Source organism: Bacillus rossius, chromosome 5 (genome assembly GCF_032445375.1).
Source record: "Bacillus rossius redtenbacheri isolate Brsri chromosome 5, Brsri_v3, whole genome shotgun sequence".
NCBI lineage: Eukaryota > Metazoa > Arthropoda > Insecta > Phasmatodea > Bacillidae > Bacillus > Bacillus rossius.
The window spans coordinates 21,409,967-21,430,231 of record NC_086333.1 but is presented as its reverse complement, the minus strand read 5'-3'; the positions used below and the strand labels follow the sequence as shown (position 1 = coordinate 21,430,231).

The following is a 20,265-nucleotide window of genomic DNA, read 5'->3' as shown; positions in this document are numbered from 1 at the left end:
ACTATGCTGCGTGTGTGAATGTGTGTGTGCATCCGTTATTCTTGTCTCTGGCGAACTACATTCCTCCATGGCCGATGATGTGTCGCTGTCAGAACTGTGATTCTTAGGACACTCTTCACATATGCTATTGGCCCTACTCCTTAAATTATATGTTTGCTGAGCCATTGTGTTTGACCTCCAACAAATTAAAATTTACAATCACAACAAATACCCTGCTTACTTGACAGTTCAATGAAATACTTGTTTGTATGTAAACAAACCTATTAGCCTTGATATAAACAAATCTGGCCCCACTAGTTGGGTTGCCACTCTTCTGTACTATGATAGGTGACAGAATCAGTGTGTGTTGGGCTCCACTCTTCTGTGATGTGATTGGCCACACGTAGTGGAACCACTTTTCTGTAGTGGTACTACTGCTGCTATGCTACATACACAGATAGCGGGTAGTATTGTTAAGTAACAACAATATATACTTGTCATTTAGATGTTGAAATTTAAATAATAAATAATTATCTATGGATGGTTATGGCTCTGGAAAAATAAATATATTCTTTAAATAATTTTAAAAAAATTCAAATATGGGCGCCACCCTTATGCACTACGTAAATTACTTAATAGTTTAGAGATCATGTAGTATTACACACAAGGGAAATATTGAATATTCTCTCACTATAAAACAACTTCGCAAGACATGGGAATAAACAACAAATCCATTAGAATTATGAAGGACACATACACATGCACTGCAAAATAACAACATAAAAACATACGATTAATACAAATATTCTTTAATCAAATAAAAGTATGTTTTGTCTCTAGTCAATCCAGTGGTATGTCGTTTTATATTTGATAAAATTACAGGAGTTAGGTTGCACACATGGTAACATGAAACAAAAGTTCATATGGTCCAAAATAAAAAAATGTTTGTTGCAAATCTCGATTTATAATAAATTATTTACGCGAGAAAATAATATTTATTTAAAATGTTCGTATTTAAAATTAGTTTTTCTTTATTTTCCGCGGCTAAAACTCATTGAATATTTGCGGTAGAGCATCTCGAGACATCTGTCTCAGTTCACCTCTGGGTGATCGAACAAAAGTCAAGTATGTAAAACAGGATGCGTGATTGTTTTAATAAAAAATGTTTATCTCCATATGATTTTATAATAGCTCAACAATGAAACGTAATATTTGAAAGTCCGTCGGCAAAAATTACGATGTATGTATGTAGTGAACATTCAAATTAGCATGGCATCATGAGTCGCTGGTTACTCACGGTAAAACACACCTCAGTACACGTCATTTATGACGTGCCCTAGTTAAATAACATATACTTAAGATGTAAACGACGTTTCAAAACATCCTGATCGTCGGATGACCTATCCAGCTATTCATCTTCATTAGTTTTTAAGGGAATTTCAACCCGGCCTATGCAGCCATCATCGCCGTTAATTTCAGACTCTTTTTAAACTAACTGTTAATTCTGTAGTGACGCTTATCTTAAGTAACAACGTCGCTGATTGGCTAAATCACTAAGATTGTTGACTTAATTACACGTTCAAAATCACTCACAGACAATTAACAAAACAAATTAATACATCACAATTCCTCAAATTTAAAATAGAATTTTACAACAATGGAAATTCTCTTTTGTAATTATTAAATAAAAAGTTCAATTTGCCGTTTTAGGTCCAATGTTCCCTAGAGGGGTCTTGTCAATTGAGCTTCGGCGTCACTTATATTACACCATAGAGAATGGTAGTTGCAGATACGTCCAAAGACGTGAACACAGAACAAAAACATAAAATATCAATAAATAATAATAATAATAATTAAAAAATGTTATTTAAATAAAAGAAAACACTTTCTGTGCGTATGACAGTCATGTTTCAGCACAGAATTGCCGCCCTTGATAAGCATAGTGTGTTGCAGTTTTCAAATTTTTAAACAAGACACGGTGTGCTTTTCAGTTGAAAACTCGCTGCTCGAGTTAAATAAAAAAGTTAGTTGCCAAGCAACGACTCGCGTGACACCACAAAACGACGAAAGAAAGAGGGGAATAAAAAAACTTTGGCGCGAGAAAGGACACCTGTCCCGCACCCCTCTCCTGATTCGTGGACTAGCACCTCAGTACGCGGCACTCCGTCACAGAGTTCAGACCTGCGCTGGTATTCGGTGTATTTTCGCGTGAAAACTTGCAATCTTGTTGAAGTTCTCAGCATCATCAGTCCTGGAACTAAGTTGGGTTGCAGTGGCACTCGGAGGAAAATACTTACAGTAAGTATTCGTCGCAATCACAAGGGAAATGTGTAAGAAAAATGTACATGTGGCATAACAATGGGACTTTATCCAGGTCATCACTGTAGCAGTGGATCGGCCTCCATCCGTGGTGCTGGCAGCATCCTGTGGAAGGCGAACCTGGGACCATACATCACCGGGTGGTGATTCAGCTGCTCTTGGACAGCCCTGCCGACCAAATCAGCGCGAGATGTCGGCTGACGTCACAGGCGCGCGGCGGCGACGGAACAGCAGGCGGGGTCACCGCCACCTGCTCCTGCTGGGGTAGCGTCTCGGCGAGACACCTGCCGCCCTGTTCCTGGTCCAGTGCGTGACGCGGCGGAACACCGCGGCGCCAGCACATCGTTTGCAGCACACGTCATTGTTAGGTACACTTCCGAAGGAATTCGCGTCTCTGTTTGCTCCTATTGTTGAGTGTAATCACTGCACTCACTTAACTTAAACCTCTCATTCGTAAATCAAAGTTTATCAATTATAACATGTGTGATCGTGCACTTGCAAGCACGAGTGTCTGCAGGCCTATCAACTTCTTATCTTGCTGCTATCATACCACTGGATTAATAAAGATATTCAAAATATTAACGCTTAAAGGTAATAATAATAAATAAAATCATTTAGATAGCTCTATTCGTAATCTAATAACAGAAATAATATATTAGCTTAATTAACAATAAGCTCATTAACCATGAATAACATATCTCTTGAAAGTTTTAAATTCAAGTTACCATAACTTTGCATTAATTAACTAGAAAAATTAATACATTTCTCATATTGTAAAAATATGATTTTCACAATGTTCATTTACATGCAGCCTAAGCCTAGTGCTGCCTGTATGTTTCACAATATCATTACACATATCAACTTCATGTATATCTTACATCTACATTTCATTAACAATTCATAAAAAAAAATTACAATTCACAATATCATAACATAACATTTACATTACATTTATATACAGTGTTATAGGCTGTTATTATAATAGCCTGATTTTAATAACATTTTAAAAGAGTTTTTTAAATTCTTTAAACAAAATTTGTTTTTAGCTAAACAAAGTAATTTTTAGCTAGGTAACAAGGCTGTGTGAAAGAAATCACACCATATGTTCTTTTTCTTGCTTAATGTTCATTCGCCTCCTTTTCTTACAGGAACAGACGAATTCTCTTGTATTTTCTTTTTTTTTCTTTTCTTATCTTATAACAGTCGTCTCGGCGAGTGAGTAACTTGAACATTTTTTATCTGACTGGTGGTTTCCAATTGCAGTCTGGCGACTATCGGAGCAGATCAGCTGTTCAGTGCTCTTTCATTTCATTTTCATTTTCACGGTGTTTTATCGACCCGCAGCGGGCTTCGCTGGGTCGGAAACTCACGTTCAATTTTCACAATTATTTTTTTTTTACAGGAATTGAGCATTGTAATGTATCTGAGGCTCCTAGCCTCAGTGTAGATAGCAACTTGCTATATTATCAATTGTAAACAAAACATGTGTTCTTCAGGATAGCTTGCAACAGCTCCTGTTGAGTAGTACATTTTTCATTTTCTCTTTTCTCAGAGCTGAATTTATCTTTTGAAAATAATTTATATTTTCTTGAATTTCCGATTTTTGCTTGGAGGAATGTTTATCTTGAAGTTGATTTATCTTGAGGCTTGTGGACACTCACTGCAAGAGCGTGTTATCTCGCGACATAGGATTCTACACAGTGTTTTTCAGGTCAGCCTATATCAAGATTTTTTTTTTTCAAAGAAACTAAAATACATAAACAAACTTCGAAAAATCGAGTGATTCATATGATAAAAATTTATAAATTTTCTGTATAGGGTCCTTTTCACAATAAAACTTCATATAGATGTTTTCTGCAAATTTTCTTGTTATCATTTCATAGCAGATCAGCATACCCCTTTCTTTTAATAACAAATATAGGAAAAAAAAACCTAAATTAATTCAACACTACTAACAGATTGGTTTTGTATGCGAAATGGATGCATAATTTTCTAATCAGTATCCTCAAGTGATACCAACCTAAAACATCAGAACAAAAAAAATACTAATTCCAATTTCATTAGTATTCTCATATCAAACCAAAAATAATATAGCTATTTTCATCTTAAATTGTGGTGATCTCTGCAAGAAAAGTGTTACAGTGCAACGAAATATAAACTGGAATAACCTATAACAAGGTAACCTAGAATAATTTTGCTTGTAGTTGCAAAGTGTTTTGTGCTTGTAGAACTACTTTGCATGCCAGTGTTTACACATGTGTACACAGCTAGGTGAAATAACATCTCACATGTATTTTGTCGAGCACAATTACACTCATGTCTACTTGCTAGATAATTACATAGCTCTTCACAGTAAATAGGGCGAGTCTAGTGCTTCCCAATATGTGTTAGTGTTAGTGGGTCAGTACCCAAATCGAAGAATACATTAGCCGTAAAATACTCAAATAATTTATACCCATAATAGCTTCACTGGCTACTCAATATCCCAGTGCGGGTGGCATGTCACTTCACCTCGTCACAGGACACTGGCGGGAATTACACTTCCGCTCTTACGCAAGGGTATACTCAACGGCTATATTACGCCTCTCCTGGCGTACCATATACATAACAACATAACACATCATAAACACGGGGATTACATGGCTCTTGTGCTAGCCATCACATACAGACTGCTCTCAGCTGTTACTCCAGCTTACTCGCTCACATGACAATGAGGTAAACATTAATTAGTGCATCGACCAACATTTACTTTGTAGTGTTAGGGTTCTTATATTCCCTCAGCTGTGCAATGTTGAAACGGCCTATTGACTGGCCTGTTGATGGCTCGGCTAAAGCGTAGGAATTCTCATGAGTGGATCCAGTAATAACATATGGACCATCAAATAATAAAAACAATTTCTTAGTTACATTTTCCCAAGCTCTGCTCACTGGATTAGTTTTCTTGAGCACTAGGTCACCAATTTTGAAGGTTGCTAATTTAAATGCGGGGTGCCTTCTCTTGCGGACTGCAGCTTCTGCTGTAAGCTTCTTTCTTATGAATTGCTCCACCTCTTCACCAGTGGGTAATACTTCCTCCTCTTGCTCTTGACTCAGTCGGGGCAGGTAGATAGGGTTGATCGCCTCAGACCTATCCAATTAATACAATGTGCCTGCTGATACTCGCGCATCCTGCGAGTCTGGCAAATTTCTGTTATTATTGTACCATGTACTGGTACCAGCTGCTTCCTGTACTGCGGACTTAAACTCTGCTGCAACAGGGTTTTCCAGCAGATAGCGTGGACGTGCTCCATGCTGATTAGTCACTTCAAGTTGTTGGCTCTGGCGAAACGTCCTGTTGGGCGACGCCGGTTGCTCAGACGGGTGGCTGTAGTGGGGCTTGCCTCCACCGCTGTCTGTCGTCTTGGGGCTTCGGTAGTATGGCAGGCGGGAATCTTCACGCTGGTCGTGGTACTGTCTCTCCTTCATCCTACGGTGTTGGTTGTAGTGATATTCTCTCTCGTCATCGGATGAGGCACGACGACCGTATTTGTGGGACTCCCTGGGTGGCCGTTGGTCCGGCGAGTAGGACCGCCTTCTCTCTTCATAACGGGCACTCTTCCTGGCTCGTTCTGCCCCCTCTTCACCACTGTGGTATCCCTTGTTGCTGGGCCACCAGGTACGCTTCCTGTTGTAGTGTGCCCCTTTGTATCTGTTGTGGTAGGGCCCACCGTTACCACGAGGTGCTTCCCCCCTTGCTTGCCAACTTATGTAGTTCACTGCGGCCTGACGCTCTGGTTTCTGCTTACCCTCACGTCCTTGCCAGTAAGGGTTGACCTGGTGCTGCTTCTGGTGAGGTGGTGCTCGGTCTGCCTCCTCTGTCCTGGGTGCTACTCTATCCAGTTTCTCGAGCTTATCGTAGTTTAGCAGTCGGTCACGAAACTCAGTGACATCACGATAGTGTAGGCCAGACAACTGCTTCTGGTATTTCAGTGGCAGCTGTGTCAACATGGCAGCCACAAACTCCTCATCAGTCATGGGGAGATCCAAATACCTTGTCTTGTCATACATGTTAGACAAATGTGCCTCCAGAGATGTGCCCTTCCTTGGGTCGTATTTCTCTGTGTGGAGTTGTGCCCTCAGATTACTCTGGATCCTGATGTTCCAGAATTGCAGTCTGAACAGCTCCTTAAATTGAGTGAAACTGTGTGTATTGGTGCTGGTCAGCTCCCACCAATAGAATGCCTGACCTTTCAATGCGTTGTTCAAACATTTCAAAACCTCTCCATCGGTGAGGTTAAACATAGTCACATATTCCTCGAATTTTCTGATGAATCTCATAGGACTCTCATTTGCCCTGCCTGCGAAAGTAGGCATGGCCTCTGCCCACAGCTTTGCTGGATGGTGCATCAGAGCTACCGGGTCCAGATGGCGCTCTGTTGATGTGGTAGTTGCCCTAGGTCCAGCTGCTGCCCTAGTCTCTACAGTCTGCCTGGGTAGTGATTCTGTAGGGTATGTGCTGTAACTGCACCCAGGTGTGGTGTCCAGTGGTCTACATGTACTAGTAGGAGGTACTTCAGTTGCTTCTCGCTGTGTCCTACCAGTTGCGTCAGGTGTAGGGCTCTGACTTACAGTCAGATTCTGTAAACAATCTCGTAGGCTAGAGGTCGCCACCTCTATGTCCTCCAACCTGACCTCGAGTCGTCGAGTCTGTCCATGCAGCTCGTCCCTCATACTGACTTGACTGCGCTGGCAAAATTCCCTCAGACCATGTTGTTCTAGGGTCACATTTTCACGGATGGCTAGTAGTTGTGTTTCCAACTCACCTACCCGTTCAACTGTCTGAGTCACCTTCTCCACGACCTGGTTAATTTCCCTCTGTTGCTGCACTAACTTCTCCTCTATACTATGTTCTAGACTCTGTACACTGGAACAAGTGAGGTCTAATTTTGTCTCCATCTGCTCTGCCTGCTTGGTGTGTATTGCTAGTTGAGACATAATCCTGTTTTCAGACTGCTCTGTGTGTTCGGACTGATTGGCTAGTCGAGACATAATCCTGTTTTCAGACTGCTCTGTGTGTTCTGCCTGTTTGGCGAGCTGTTGTAGTACCTGCTGTAGCATCTGTGTCATGTCAGGGCTTGATGTGGACATGCCTGGTGTAGTAGTTGTTTTGTCCTGTTCTAGTGTTATACTTCCTGTGGGAAGAGGTGACACTGGCCGCCCTAACCTCTCACTATGCTGCGTGTGTGAATGTGTGTGTGCATCCGTTATTCTTGTCTCTGGCGAACTACATTCCTCCATGGCCGATGATGTGTCGCTGTCAGAACTGTGATTCTTAGGACACTCTTCACATATGCTATTGGCCCTACTCCTTAAATTATATGTTTGCTGAGCCATTGTGTTTGACCTCCAACAAATTAAAATTTACAATCACAACAAATACCCTGCTTACTTGACAGTTCAATGAAATACTTGTTTGTATGTAAACAAACCTATTAGCCTTGATATAAACAAATCTGGCCCCACTAGTTGGGTTGCCACTCTTCTGTACTATGATAGGTGACAGAATCAGTGTGTGTTGGGCTCCACTCTTCTATGATGTGATTGGCCACACGTAGTGGAACCACTTTTCTGTAGTGGTACTACTGCGGCTATGCTACATACACAGATAGCGGGTAGTATTGTTAAGTAACAACAATATATACTTGTCATTTAGATGTTGAAATTTAAATAATAAATAATTATCTATGGATGGTTATGGCTCTGGAAAAATAAATATATTCTTTAAATAATTTTAAAAAAATTCAAATATGGGCGCCACCCTTATGCACTACGTAAATTACTTAATAGTTTAGAGATCATGTAGTATTACACACAAGGGAAATATTGAATATTCTCTCACTATAAAACAACTTCGCAAGACATGGGAATAAACAACAAATCCATTAGAATTATGAAGGACACATACACATGCACTGCAAAATAACAACATAAAAACATACGATTAATACAAATATTCTTTAATCAAATAAAAGTATGTTTTGTCTCTAGTCAATCCAGTGGTATGTCGTTTTATATTTGATAAAATTACAGGAGTTAGGTTGCACACATGGTAACATGAAACAAAAGTTCATATGGTCCAAAATAAAAAAATGTTTGTTGCAAATCTCGATTTATAATAAATTATTTACGCGAGAAAATAATATTTATTTAAAATTTTCGTATTTAAAATTAGTTTTTCTTTATTTTCCGCGGCTGAAACTCATTGAATATTTGCGGTAGAGCATCTCGAGACATCTGTCTCAGTTCACCTCTGGGTGATCGAACAAAAGTCAAGTATGTAAAACAGGATGCGTGATTGTTTTAATAAAAAATGTTTATCTCCATATGATTTTATAATAGCTCAACAATGAAACGTAATATTTGAAAGTCCGTCGGCAAAAATCACGATGTATGTATGTAGTGAACATTCAAATTAGCATGGCATCATGAGTCGCTGGTTACTCACGGTAAAACACACCTCAGTACACGTCATTTATGACGTGCCCTAGTTAAATAACATATACTTAAGATGTAAACGACGTTTCAAAACATCCTGATCGTCGGATGACCTATCCAGCTATTCATCTTCATTAGTTTTTAAGGGAATTTCAACCCGGCCTATGCAGCCATCATCGCCGTTAATTTCAGACTCTTTTTAAACTAACTGTTAATTCTGTAGTGACGCTTATCTTAAGTAACAACGTCGCTGATTGGCTAAATCACTAAGATTGTTGACTTAATTACACGTTCAAAATCACTCACAGACAATTAACAAAACAAATTAATACATCACAATTCCTCAAATTTAAAATAGAATTTTACAACAATGGAAATTCTCTTATGTAATTATTAAATAAAAAGTTCAATTTGCCGTTTTAGGTCCAATGTTCCCTAGAGGGGTCTTGTCAATTGAGCTTCGGCGTCACTTATATTACACCATAGAGAATGGTAGTTGCAGATACGTCCAAAGACGTGAACACAGAACAAAAACATAAAATGTCAATAAATAATAATAATAATAATAATTAAAAAAATGTTATTTAAATAAAAGAAAACACTTTCTGTGCGTATGACAGTCATGTTTCAGCACACTATTACGTCAACTGCAGTTGCTAACAATAAATGTAGAGTGGAAATGCTAATAGAGCTAAGTGCCCAAAACTGAAAAAGTTGTTCTTTCATGGCTATGTAAACTAACTGGCAAGGCCAGTGCCCAGCTAAATGAACTAAGTGCCTCTCATACTCCTAGTAGTTGCAGTTGACAGCCATAGATGGCATGGGTGGTATGTCAAGCCCAGTGGTACAGCTAAATGTGCTAAGTGCCTTTTTGTACCATTACACAATTGATGCAGCCATTTGTGCAGTGAGAGTTTGTTGATGTGTATGTTAAAATGGAGGCGGAAGAAGAAAACAATGTAAATGTTAATGTGTTTGCTGCAGTAGAACAAGAACCAGGGGCGTGGAAAGCAAAGCAACATGCTGCACGTATACGTGGAATGTCTTACGTTACAAAAAATAAGAAGGAAATACCAGCAAAGAGTCCACCTGGCAATGTTGTAAGTAATGTTCTAAGCACTATTTTCGTACAATGTTTGTGGCATCTTGTATTACTATTGTGTACTGTTTGTGTGTTTTTATGAAGATATACAAAACAACTTTACAATATGGGTGCTATGTTAAAAAATATAAGCTTAAAGTCTTATGCTTTATATATCATCATAATATTGCATTGTCACTCGATTTACATATGTATGCAAAATTTCAACTCAATCAGAAACCGGGAAGTGGATCAAATTTAACTTGCAAGATTTGATTACAGACAACGGGACAGGTGAAGCTAAATAAAAGCTTGTAAAAAGGGGGGGAGTTAACCCCTCTTGCACATGGCACTAACAAGAGTATTACTTAACATTATTCAGTTTTATATTGGTGATGTCACAGCTAAAGCAAAAATGTTTTTTTTTCTTGCAGGTTATATTATGTGAATAATATCGAAGCTTATACTATTGCTTTAATTTTCAGGTGATGTGTAAATGCCGTTATGAATGCAAACAACTGGTGGATATGAAAACCAGGTTGTTTGAAGGCTACCATGCATTAAACATGAACGAACAAGGCAACTACTTAATGGGATTAATAGATATACTGCCAGTACAAAGACGCCGGCATGGTAAGTACAACTATGCATGTGAGAGTCGAAGACAAACAATAGTGAGTTTCACTATTCCTGATGGAAAAGGAAGCCATGGTAGAGTGTGTTAAAGCAACTTTATGAAAATTTTTGGTGTTTCGTCACAAAAGATTGCGACATTAGTAAGAAAGAAAAAGGAAGGCGTTTCTGTTTACAAAGACAAACGTGGTGGCTCAAGAACCTGTAAATTCACCTTTCAAGATAGGGTTATGGTTAGAGAACACATTAATCGTATACCCAGAGAACAAAGTCATTACAACAGAAAAAAGTCTGACAAGGAGTACATAAGTGGCGATTTGAATATAAACAGATTGTTCACTTCATTTAAAATACAACATCCTGACAGTCATGTGACCTATAAATTTTATCGTAAGGTTTTCTTAAAAGACTTACTGAGTGTATGTTTTAGGCAACCTCGTGTAGATACTTGTAAAACGTGTGATAAGCTGAATGCGATAATGAAAGTCAAAGACAAAGCTGATGCGGTGACAGCGAAAACACAACTGGAATTACATCATCGTAAGAGTGAAAAGGCTTTCATGACTATGAATAATGACTTCATCAGCAGCACATTACCTGGTAGCGAAACATGTACACTCTCAATGGACTTACAAAAAGTTTTTCAAATTCCTAAGCTAACCCACTCTAACATGTACTATTCGCGTCAGTTAGGTTGTTATAACTTTGGCATACATATAGCTGATACCTCAGATGGGATAATGTGTGTATGGCATGAAGGCCAATCATCGCGGGGAGGGAATCAGATGGCGTCTTGTCTCTTGCGTACTATAAATGACCCTGAGCTCTTCAAATGTACCAAAAAATAGTTATATGTGTTTGGAGTGACAATTGCTGCGGTCAAATTAAAAACCGAATGCTACTGTTTCTGTATATTTTTCTGGTTGCTGCAGGACATTTTGACTGTATAAATCACAAGTTTCTTATGGTGGGGCACAGTTTTTCTGCTTCAGACAGGGATTTTGCACTTATAGAAAAACGGTGGAAGTGTTCGAAGGCACAGACCGTGAAGGATGTTGTAAATGTTATACGGACAGCAAGACCATCCAGACCATTTCGTGTGCTGAATATGGAGGGAAAGTTTCTTGATTTAAACGAAGCTGCTAAGAAATGCATAAACACTTCGCAACTAAAGATATCTAAGGCGGCTTGGCTACGTGTAACAAAAGACAATCCTGCAATTGTAAAGTACAAAACAAACTTTGGTGACATCGAAGGGTGGGAAACCTGCCGCGTTGTAAACAGAGGTGTTTCAGTTGCAGACATTGTATCCACCGAATTCACCAGCTTACCAGCGAGTGTGCCACTGCCTGAAGCTAAAAAAACGGGACTTGCTGACTATGATTGACTATGTCGATGAAGAAAACAAAGACTTTTATCGCAGTGTTTGTTCATAAACATTTACAGTGTGATTTACAACCAGGGTTTCACTCCAGTAAACATGTTGGTGTATAACACAATCTATAATAAGAGTTTTGCCACCTCTGAGATGTTACATTCAAATGGTTTATTTTTTGCACAGTACTACAATCTACAATCTACGAACATAAATCCTTTTACTTGAATTTATTTGTGATAATGTATATGTCTTTATTCATAGTGTACTCTGCTGTCAACAATAAAGAAACATTACTGTGGAACTTAGCTCATTTAGCTTATGTACATAACACCTTTGGTAGGAAAAGTGTTGTGGCACTTAGCTCTTTGCCAATATTTAAACATGTGTTTTTTTTAAAATTAGTGTTTGTAAGTATTTTATGTGCTCATTATCGTGTTTATGTATGGGCAGGGTATTCTATTATAAATAAAAATATATATTTCGAAACAATAATCTGTTAACTATTAGTCTAATTTCGGTCATTATTTTTACAGACAACTTTGTGGCACATAGCACCATTTGCAGAGCCCTTGTTGTGGTACTTAGCTCTTTTCCAATTTAACATAATTTGTAGGTGTATTTCTCTAAATTATGCAATACCAATTCGTTGTTAACTTGTTCAGTATAACAATTGTGGACTAAGATATGCTATACTATTTTTGAAATGAATTAAAACATAAATGGGATGTAGGGACAGTTTTTATTAAATATCTTTAAAACAACTTTTTGGCACTTAGCTCTATTATCATTTCCACTCTACATATAATATATAATCAGATTTGTCCTCCCGGCGCGGCGCCTATATCTCGGAACCTTTTCATCAGAATCATTTGATAAACACTAAAAAAAAATGGAATTGTATTATTTATGGCGTGTTCCAGTAATCAGGCTAGACATTAAAAAAAAAGAGTTGCAACAAAAATAACATGGGCACAAGCGCGTATTATAAGTATAATCTCACAGAAAGAAGGGTAGGAAATATTGTAGGGTAAACAAATATTTAAAACACATGTAATAATTAATTGCAATAAATGATTTATTAATTATTCCCCATGGAGTCTAACAATGAATTTATAGGTTTAAGACAGCTTAAATACACTAAAAATAATCCTATTGTTAAATTTTATATAAACTTTTATACTTATAAATGAATTTTATTGACTTTTTAAATATATAACTTTTGTCGGTTTAAGCATAACGAAAATTGCATCACTGCAAGGTTTTTCTCAAACGTCTGCCAGAGAGTGAGGATTGAGGCGCTCTACATTACCCCTCCACCTTTCCGCCATCGAACACCCCAATCCAGAGAATCTTCCCATATCCATCATCGAGCGAGCCGATTGTGAGCGTTGTAGTGTTCGTTACGCTCTGGCGAGTCATCGCCTCGACTCATCCTCTCAACTCTAAACAACACACATTTCCACAAGGAAATTCTTGCAAACTAACACATTAACCGAAGACTATCTTAGATTCTGTTTTATGAATTAATGAACCAATATCTGTACATTTTGATCCACGACATTTTTTTGGTACGTTACTAATTATGTCACAAATAATCCAGTCAAATATAGTATGTATTCTAATTAAATCCAATAAATAAGAAAATATAAAAAAATTAAAAAAAAACGAATGAAAAATTACAAAAACAGCTTCTGTCAGCTTGTGACATACTCCTCTGCTTAGCAAGGATAGAGTTCTAGTAGAAGCCAAATGTTTTTTTTTTTTTTTTTAAATTTTTTAAATTATTTTTTTGTTTTTATTTTTTATATTTTATTATTTATATTATGTTTATGTTTTATTTTAATTTATATATATTTTTGGTGTGATTTTCTGATATTAGGGAAAACGTGCGTAGGTTTTCTCCATGTGATACTGATTATTCCTGCCAATATTGTAATGGTATACTTTATGTGCTCATTATTCCTGTCGAGACTTCCGCTGATGTTCTCCGAGTACTTCTGGTTATTTCTGAGAAATCGATCTCTGCGCAAAAATATTTGTACCTAATGAGACATGCAATTTTATTCAGAGTTATATCTAATTAGTGAATTAAGGTTTACTAATCAGCACAAAAAAAATTTTTATTAGGTGTAATTCAAACAAGAAACATCCATTACTCAGTTAAATAACATGCCTTGTGACAGCTGAGAATCGCAATCATGCAAGAAGAATTATTTCCTTTTCCTTGTTGTCTAGCGAAGACTTCCTTCTTTTGCGATCGTTAGTGAGCATCCCACATCCCACATGAAAAAAAAATTGCCTCCATGCAACATATGGTGACATCTGTTGTTTTTAAGCTGAACTATTTGGCCACGAGTCATACAAAATTGAAAATAAATACTCGCGGATGGATTAAAATTTTGTATTTAAGTTGCTGTTTCTAAATAAAAATTTCAATTTGCATGTATCATTAGTCACAGAACCTAACTTGGCTCCTGATTATTAATCTGCAGCTGAATATAAAGGACGCCACTGTAGACACTGCAGAAAGCATTTTGACCTGAGAAGAATGATTGGGTTAAAAACCCACTAAGCAAAATGTTAAGCTCTAATCAGCGTAGCATGTTGTTTACACGAATTGACAGCTTAAAAATAAACGGCGGAACATGTAAAGCCAACCCACTTACGGGATAGATGACATCGATATGGACACTACACTAAAGAAGAGTAGCTTGATGTAAATAATTTTCCTTGACTTCAGAGTGAAGTTCAAAACCCTCCCGATCGCAAAAAATAAATTAAATTGAAAGATGCTGACGGTTTAAGGAAGACTGAAACTGATTTAAGTATCATCAGCGTGAAAAGTGAAAACACATTCAAGCCCATATCATGTAGATCCTTCATACTTTGGAATAATGATGTACACTTAAAAAAAAGATTTTATTCCATTAAGAAGCTTCTACGACAACGATTTAGATTTTGTACAGTAATTCAGATGAACACGCTAACTTCTATGGTTATGGCGACAGTGACTCTGAAGCTGGTGACGCGAACGAAGACTGTGCTGAAGCACCTAAAGCAGGCAAGATCGAAGACTATGATGAAGCCCTGAGACCAAAACATTAAAAACGTTGTAATGACATACGAAGTGTACAAATGTATGTTCTGGCCCCGGGTTCGTGGTGCGGAGCCGGAACCGTGGTGCCGGAGTCCACGCAATGCACACACAATTACACACACAGTATTTTAAGTGTACACACAATTACACACAGGACGCGCAATGCACACACAGGACACACACTGGACACAAAGTACACACAGGAAAAACATTGGACACAGTACACACACTTGACACACAATGGAAGTAGTGTAAAAAGGGGGCTCCGGCACCTGGCTTCACGCTGTGGTGGTGATGTGCCGACCGTCATCTTGGATTGTGATTTCACGGCGGCCATCATGCATGACCTTGTACTTGACCTTTGACTGTGACCCCAGCGACCATTTTGGATCCACAATATTGAATCCACCATTTTGTTTTCTCGAACTTTCTGCCATTTTGAATTCCGCTATTTTGTTTTGCAGCGTGGGGGTATCCAGTTAAGCATACCACCAGGGTGCATCCATGCGCCACCAAACACTCCTACTGAATATCCTACTCATGCAAGCGAAGTGTATGGGGGCACAAGAAAATCGTGTGTGGGGTCTTTGCTAGAAAAGACAGTTAAGCAGAAAGTGATAAATCATAAATACAAATAAAGAACATGAGTCGCACTTAACAACGTTATAATTTCGCAAACTTAACACATATACATACACTGTCAACGGATTCGATGCCAGCTAGAGGCATGTGCGTAGCAAATACAAATTAGCATACATTTAATGAAGTTTATTCCCTTCACAATGATTTTCACTCCTTATGTCTTTACTGAGTCCTTACTTATGGAAAAAACTAGGGTGAACCTTGTGCCCAAGGTACTCTGATTTAACAAACAAACTACTACTGCGTATCTCTTACAGTCGTACGAAACAACAAGCAATAAGCAACAAGTTAATATTCTTTCTCTCTCTCCGTTACAAGTTGAATTTCCTAGGCATGCCCTGGATCATGCAGTATAAAACAGTCGCCTCTGACAATGGGGATAGACATTTTCTCATTTTCTATGCGAAATTATGACTCAGTTACCACACACTATAAGAGAGGAGAGAAACCAATATTCAAGTATACGTGCGTACGCATTACGTTACGGCCCGGAGGCGAGCGAAGACCAAAATCATAGTGAACATTATGTCATTACACACGTGATTCACAAGACGTACGTTGCTGTTAACAACTTTAGGAACTGACTCAATATACATACAGACTATACGAGCGGTCCAAACACGTGTAGGGGCAAGGAATTATGTACTACAAAATAAACCAACACCTAATATAACGTTAATTGTGCACTCCTCGAAAAAAACATATTAAATATCTATTACTCATAGAGAGCGTAGTCCCGCGGACAGAAATGCAAGCCCAAGAGAGAAGCGAGGGATCGGTTACATGGTTTGTTACAGCTACAATTTTCAGTGGGTCTCGTCATGATGACATTCACTGCCAAGGCTAGGTAAGCGTAATACAGAGAAGTGCTCAAACAAAATATGCTAGATCACGGGGGGTATGCCTTAACCAAATGGCTCCGGTCGGGGGTACAGCTGGGAGGAAAAGAAAGAGGGCAAAATCGAGGCAAAACGATGCGTAAAATTACGTCATACGGAGCTGAAAGCTCTTATGAAAAAACAAATACCAGGGCGGCATCGGGCACTTAACGTGCTTACTTCTAAACCAAAAGCAATCAAAGCGTGGTCTGGATGCCGTTGAAATAAGTTAAGAGTCCACTGCCGACAATGCAAGTCGCGCAGCAACTAAAATCAAAACCACATGCAGGAGGGAGTAAGCAAATGCTTCCAGTACAAAGAAAAATAAATTAAGTGAAGGTCAAAGTCAAAAGGGATGGCTACATGAAAATCAAGGCTGGCAAGCATATTTAATAGTTACGTTACTCGCACGGCCATCGTGTGCACACACTAACTCCGTCTCCTGAAGAATTTTACCTAGACGAGCTGCCCCTCGACCGGGCCAGAGACGACCTGCTTCCACCAAGAGAGACCCACGAAAAAAAATAAAAAGTTATACGCGCTCATTTATACTATTCGCTAGATGGCGTTGCAGTCGCTACAATTGAGGAGAGGCTAGGGGGAAAGAAAGGGAAGGGGAAATTGGCACCTTGAGGCGGAGAGGGGTTAGGAGGGGAGAAGGAAAGGAAGGCTGCGGCACGGAGATGACGTCACAGAAGCGCGGCGGGCGCTTCAACCCCCACCCCTTACGAAGTCTTCTGCCCTGTGAGCCCGAGCTTAAAGTCGTGTTGAAGTTCAGTGTTTGTGACATGAGACAACTTCTTGTATCTTGCGAACGCCTTGATTCAGACGATGTAGAAATGACTTGAAACTAGCCGGATCGTGCCGCTGGAGGGGGGAAGCAACGTGTTCGTTTCAGCGGTGCGACGGGTGGCAGCTCCAACAGGGGACCGCGATCTCCTTGGTGCTGCACAAGTAGAATACAGGCGACTCGCGTCCGACGTGTCGCTGACAGGTCCCCCTCCATTTTTTCTGAAGTGAAAGAGAGAAACGATAAGCGCCGTATCAGGTGACCTATTCTGGCGGTACAAGGTTGCAAGGGGGTCAGGCAGCGCTCGGCGCTTTTCCTCGTCTCAGCCACTCAGCGCTAAGTGGCGGACATCGGAACTCTGCAGCATCCTTCCCGCCGACGTCTTCTGGCGGGCCGAGAATACCTCTAGAGCTGAACCGCGGCGGCGGTGGCGTCCGAACAGCGGAGAGTCTGTCACCAGATCTCCACGCCGTCCAACAGTCTCCTCACCCCGCAGCAGTCAAGGGCTGGCGGCGTAGGGGGCGGAGGGGCAGCGGCAAAGCAGAGACGTAGCAGGCTTCTCGTAGAGTTGTCCGCGCACAGCCCAAGGGAGGGGTAGAAAGGAGGCGCGCGCGCTTGAAGGAAACTGTAATCATCAACTGAACTGCGACTGAACACTATATTCTGTTACTAACAATTCTACAATCTAATTAGAAAACATACCTAAAGTAGTAATACACACACCAAAAAAAAAAAAAAAAAAAACTTAAGTATCTTAAGGCTTCCACTAGCTGCCAAAACGTTGCATTAAATCACTGAATGAAACGCTTTAGCTGTGTTACGTGTGCCTTACGCCACTTACGTTTATTGCTCATTAGCTGTAACTGAACAGTGTTAGCTGCTAAAAACTTAGTAATCAAAAACGGCCCGTCATAGGGCGGCAAAAGTTTGACGTTTAGGCTAGCCGCTAATGAGGGCAAAACGTAAGAGCGGCAGAGCACAACGTCGCCAACAGCGAATGAATGGGCTGCCCTTTTTGCATCATAATTTCGTGCCACGTTTTCCCTAGCCTTAGCTAAATTCTTAGTAACGTCTTCCAAGACACGATCTAACTCTACACTTGACAAACTAGAGTCGACAGGTGGCAACCCCCACTGGTTGAGCAAGGGTAAGGTAAGTTCCCTCCCCAGGAAAGGCACGGAGGGGGGATGCCCTGTAGAACTGTGATGAGCTGCGTTCAAACCAATATTTAAAAGTTCAAGATCGGCGTCCCAGAGAGTCTGGTCGGCGCGGTAGAACGAAGTGAAAATTCCCTTGAGAACCTTGTTGGTTCTCTCACTCATATTTCCCTGTGGAAAATACGGTGAACTGTACACCGGCTTTACAGAAAATTCAAACAAGAAATTTTTGTATAAGTTCGACTGAAAGTATTTAGCGTTGTCTGATACTACAATACACGGCGGGCCTAAGATTTTAAACACCTGTTCCTTAAGAACTTTTACTATGGACGACGCCTTCATGTTTTTAAGGGGGGTTAAAACAACAAATTTAGTAAAAATATCTAGAATTACTAATAAGCATACGTTGCCCTTTTTTGATCGCGTCAGCGGTCCGAAAATATCAATATGCAGAACCTGCCAAGGGGCGACGGGAGCGTCGGCACAGTAAAGCCCTACTTTAGCATTGTGTGGGGGCTTTGATAGCTGACAGTCAATACAGGCGCGTACAAAATCGCGCACGTCTTGACGCATTTCTGGCCAGAAAAAATGTTGGGCAATTTTACGGTATGTTTTATCTATTCCCATGTGCCCACCCACAAGTGAGGCATGGAAATATGTGATAATCATACCCTTAAGTTTTTCAGGGACGACAACTTTCTGAGCTCGTCCTGACGGGCCAGCATACACTAACAACCCATCCTTCTCGGCAAAGGGTAAGGCCATTCCACATTGCAAATCGTTCCGGATTCGAATACATGCAGGATCATCCTGCTGGCAGGCTTTCAGGTTTATGAAGGATTCGGGGAAGATTTTGCACACCGAAATAAACTCAACCGCATCCGGGGGGGAAGGGTTATCAATTTCAAAATCATCCGGGTTGAACATTCTAGATAAACTGTCGGCCACAACGTTCTCCGCACCTCTTAGGTGATGGATTACAAATCGGAATTTTGACAACCGCAGTATCCAACGCCCAAGCTTCCCGAGCTGCGAGGGATGATTGCACAGCCAACTTAAGGCCTGGTTGTCTGTATACAGGTCGAACTCTCTACAATCCAAGTAACACTCGAATTTTTCGAGTCCGAAAAGGCACGCAAGGGCCTCCTTCTCATAGGTGCCCAAGCGGCGCTCTGACTCTGAGAGGGTTCGACTTGCGAAAGCAATTGGTCTCAATTTTCCGTTCTCCATGTGTCCGAGGACGGCTCCAAGGGCTACTGAGGAAGCATCAACCTGCAGGGCAAAACGTTTATTGAAGTCGGGGAGAATTAACACGGGGGCGGAACACAAACATTTTCTTAGAGATTGAAAGGCCGTTTCCTGTTCCTCACCCCAAATAAAAGCAGCGTTTTTCTTTCGCAACCGATTCAACGGCGCGCAAATCGTGGCAAAATCTGGGATAAAACGCGCATAATACCCCAGCATGCCGAGAAATTTTTGAATTCCCTTCAAAGTCTTTGGACGCGGAAAAGTAGCCACGGGGGCGACCTTATCCGGATCCATGTGAAGTTTCCCTTCTGAAATTACATAGCCTAAAAATTTTACTGAGTCTTGTGCCAAGGAAATTTTATGTGGATTAACAGTAAGATGCGCGTTTCTCAGACGTGCCAAGACTTGCTTAAGGTGATCAAGATGTTCTGAAAGTGAATTACTATATACAATTATGTCGTCGATATAGTTAAAAACAAATTTGTATTTAAGGTCGCTTAGCACATGGTCCAGAACACGGCTCATGGCTTCGCTCCCGAAACTTACACCCATCGGAATTCTGTTGAATTCGTAGTGGCCAAAAGGGGTT

The 20,265-nt window shown here is 40.0% G+C and overlaps 1 protein-coding gene across 2 annotated transcripts in view; it reads left to right on the top strand.

Annotated features, from left to right (window-relative positions):
• The window catches only part of LOC134531634 (alpha-tocopherol transfer protein-like), a 288,390-nt gene that overhangs the window by 100,481 nt on the left and 167,644 nt on the right, over positions 1-20,265 (top strand). The window contains exons 1-2 of one of the 2 annotated variants that reach the window (XM_063367392.1): positions 9,782-9,872; positions 10,339-10,486. The exons of the other annotated variant lie outside the window; for it this stretch is intronic. Of the exons in view, the coding sequence (XP_063223462.1) occupies positions 9,813-9,872; positions 10,339-10,486 (208 nt within the window). The 5' untranslated portion in view covers positions 9,782-9,812. Of the gene's footprint in view, positions 1-9,781; positions 9,873-10,338; positions 10,487-20,265 lie in introns of those variants that run through there. 2 annotated transcript variants of the gene reach the window in all.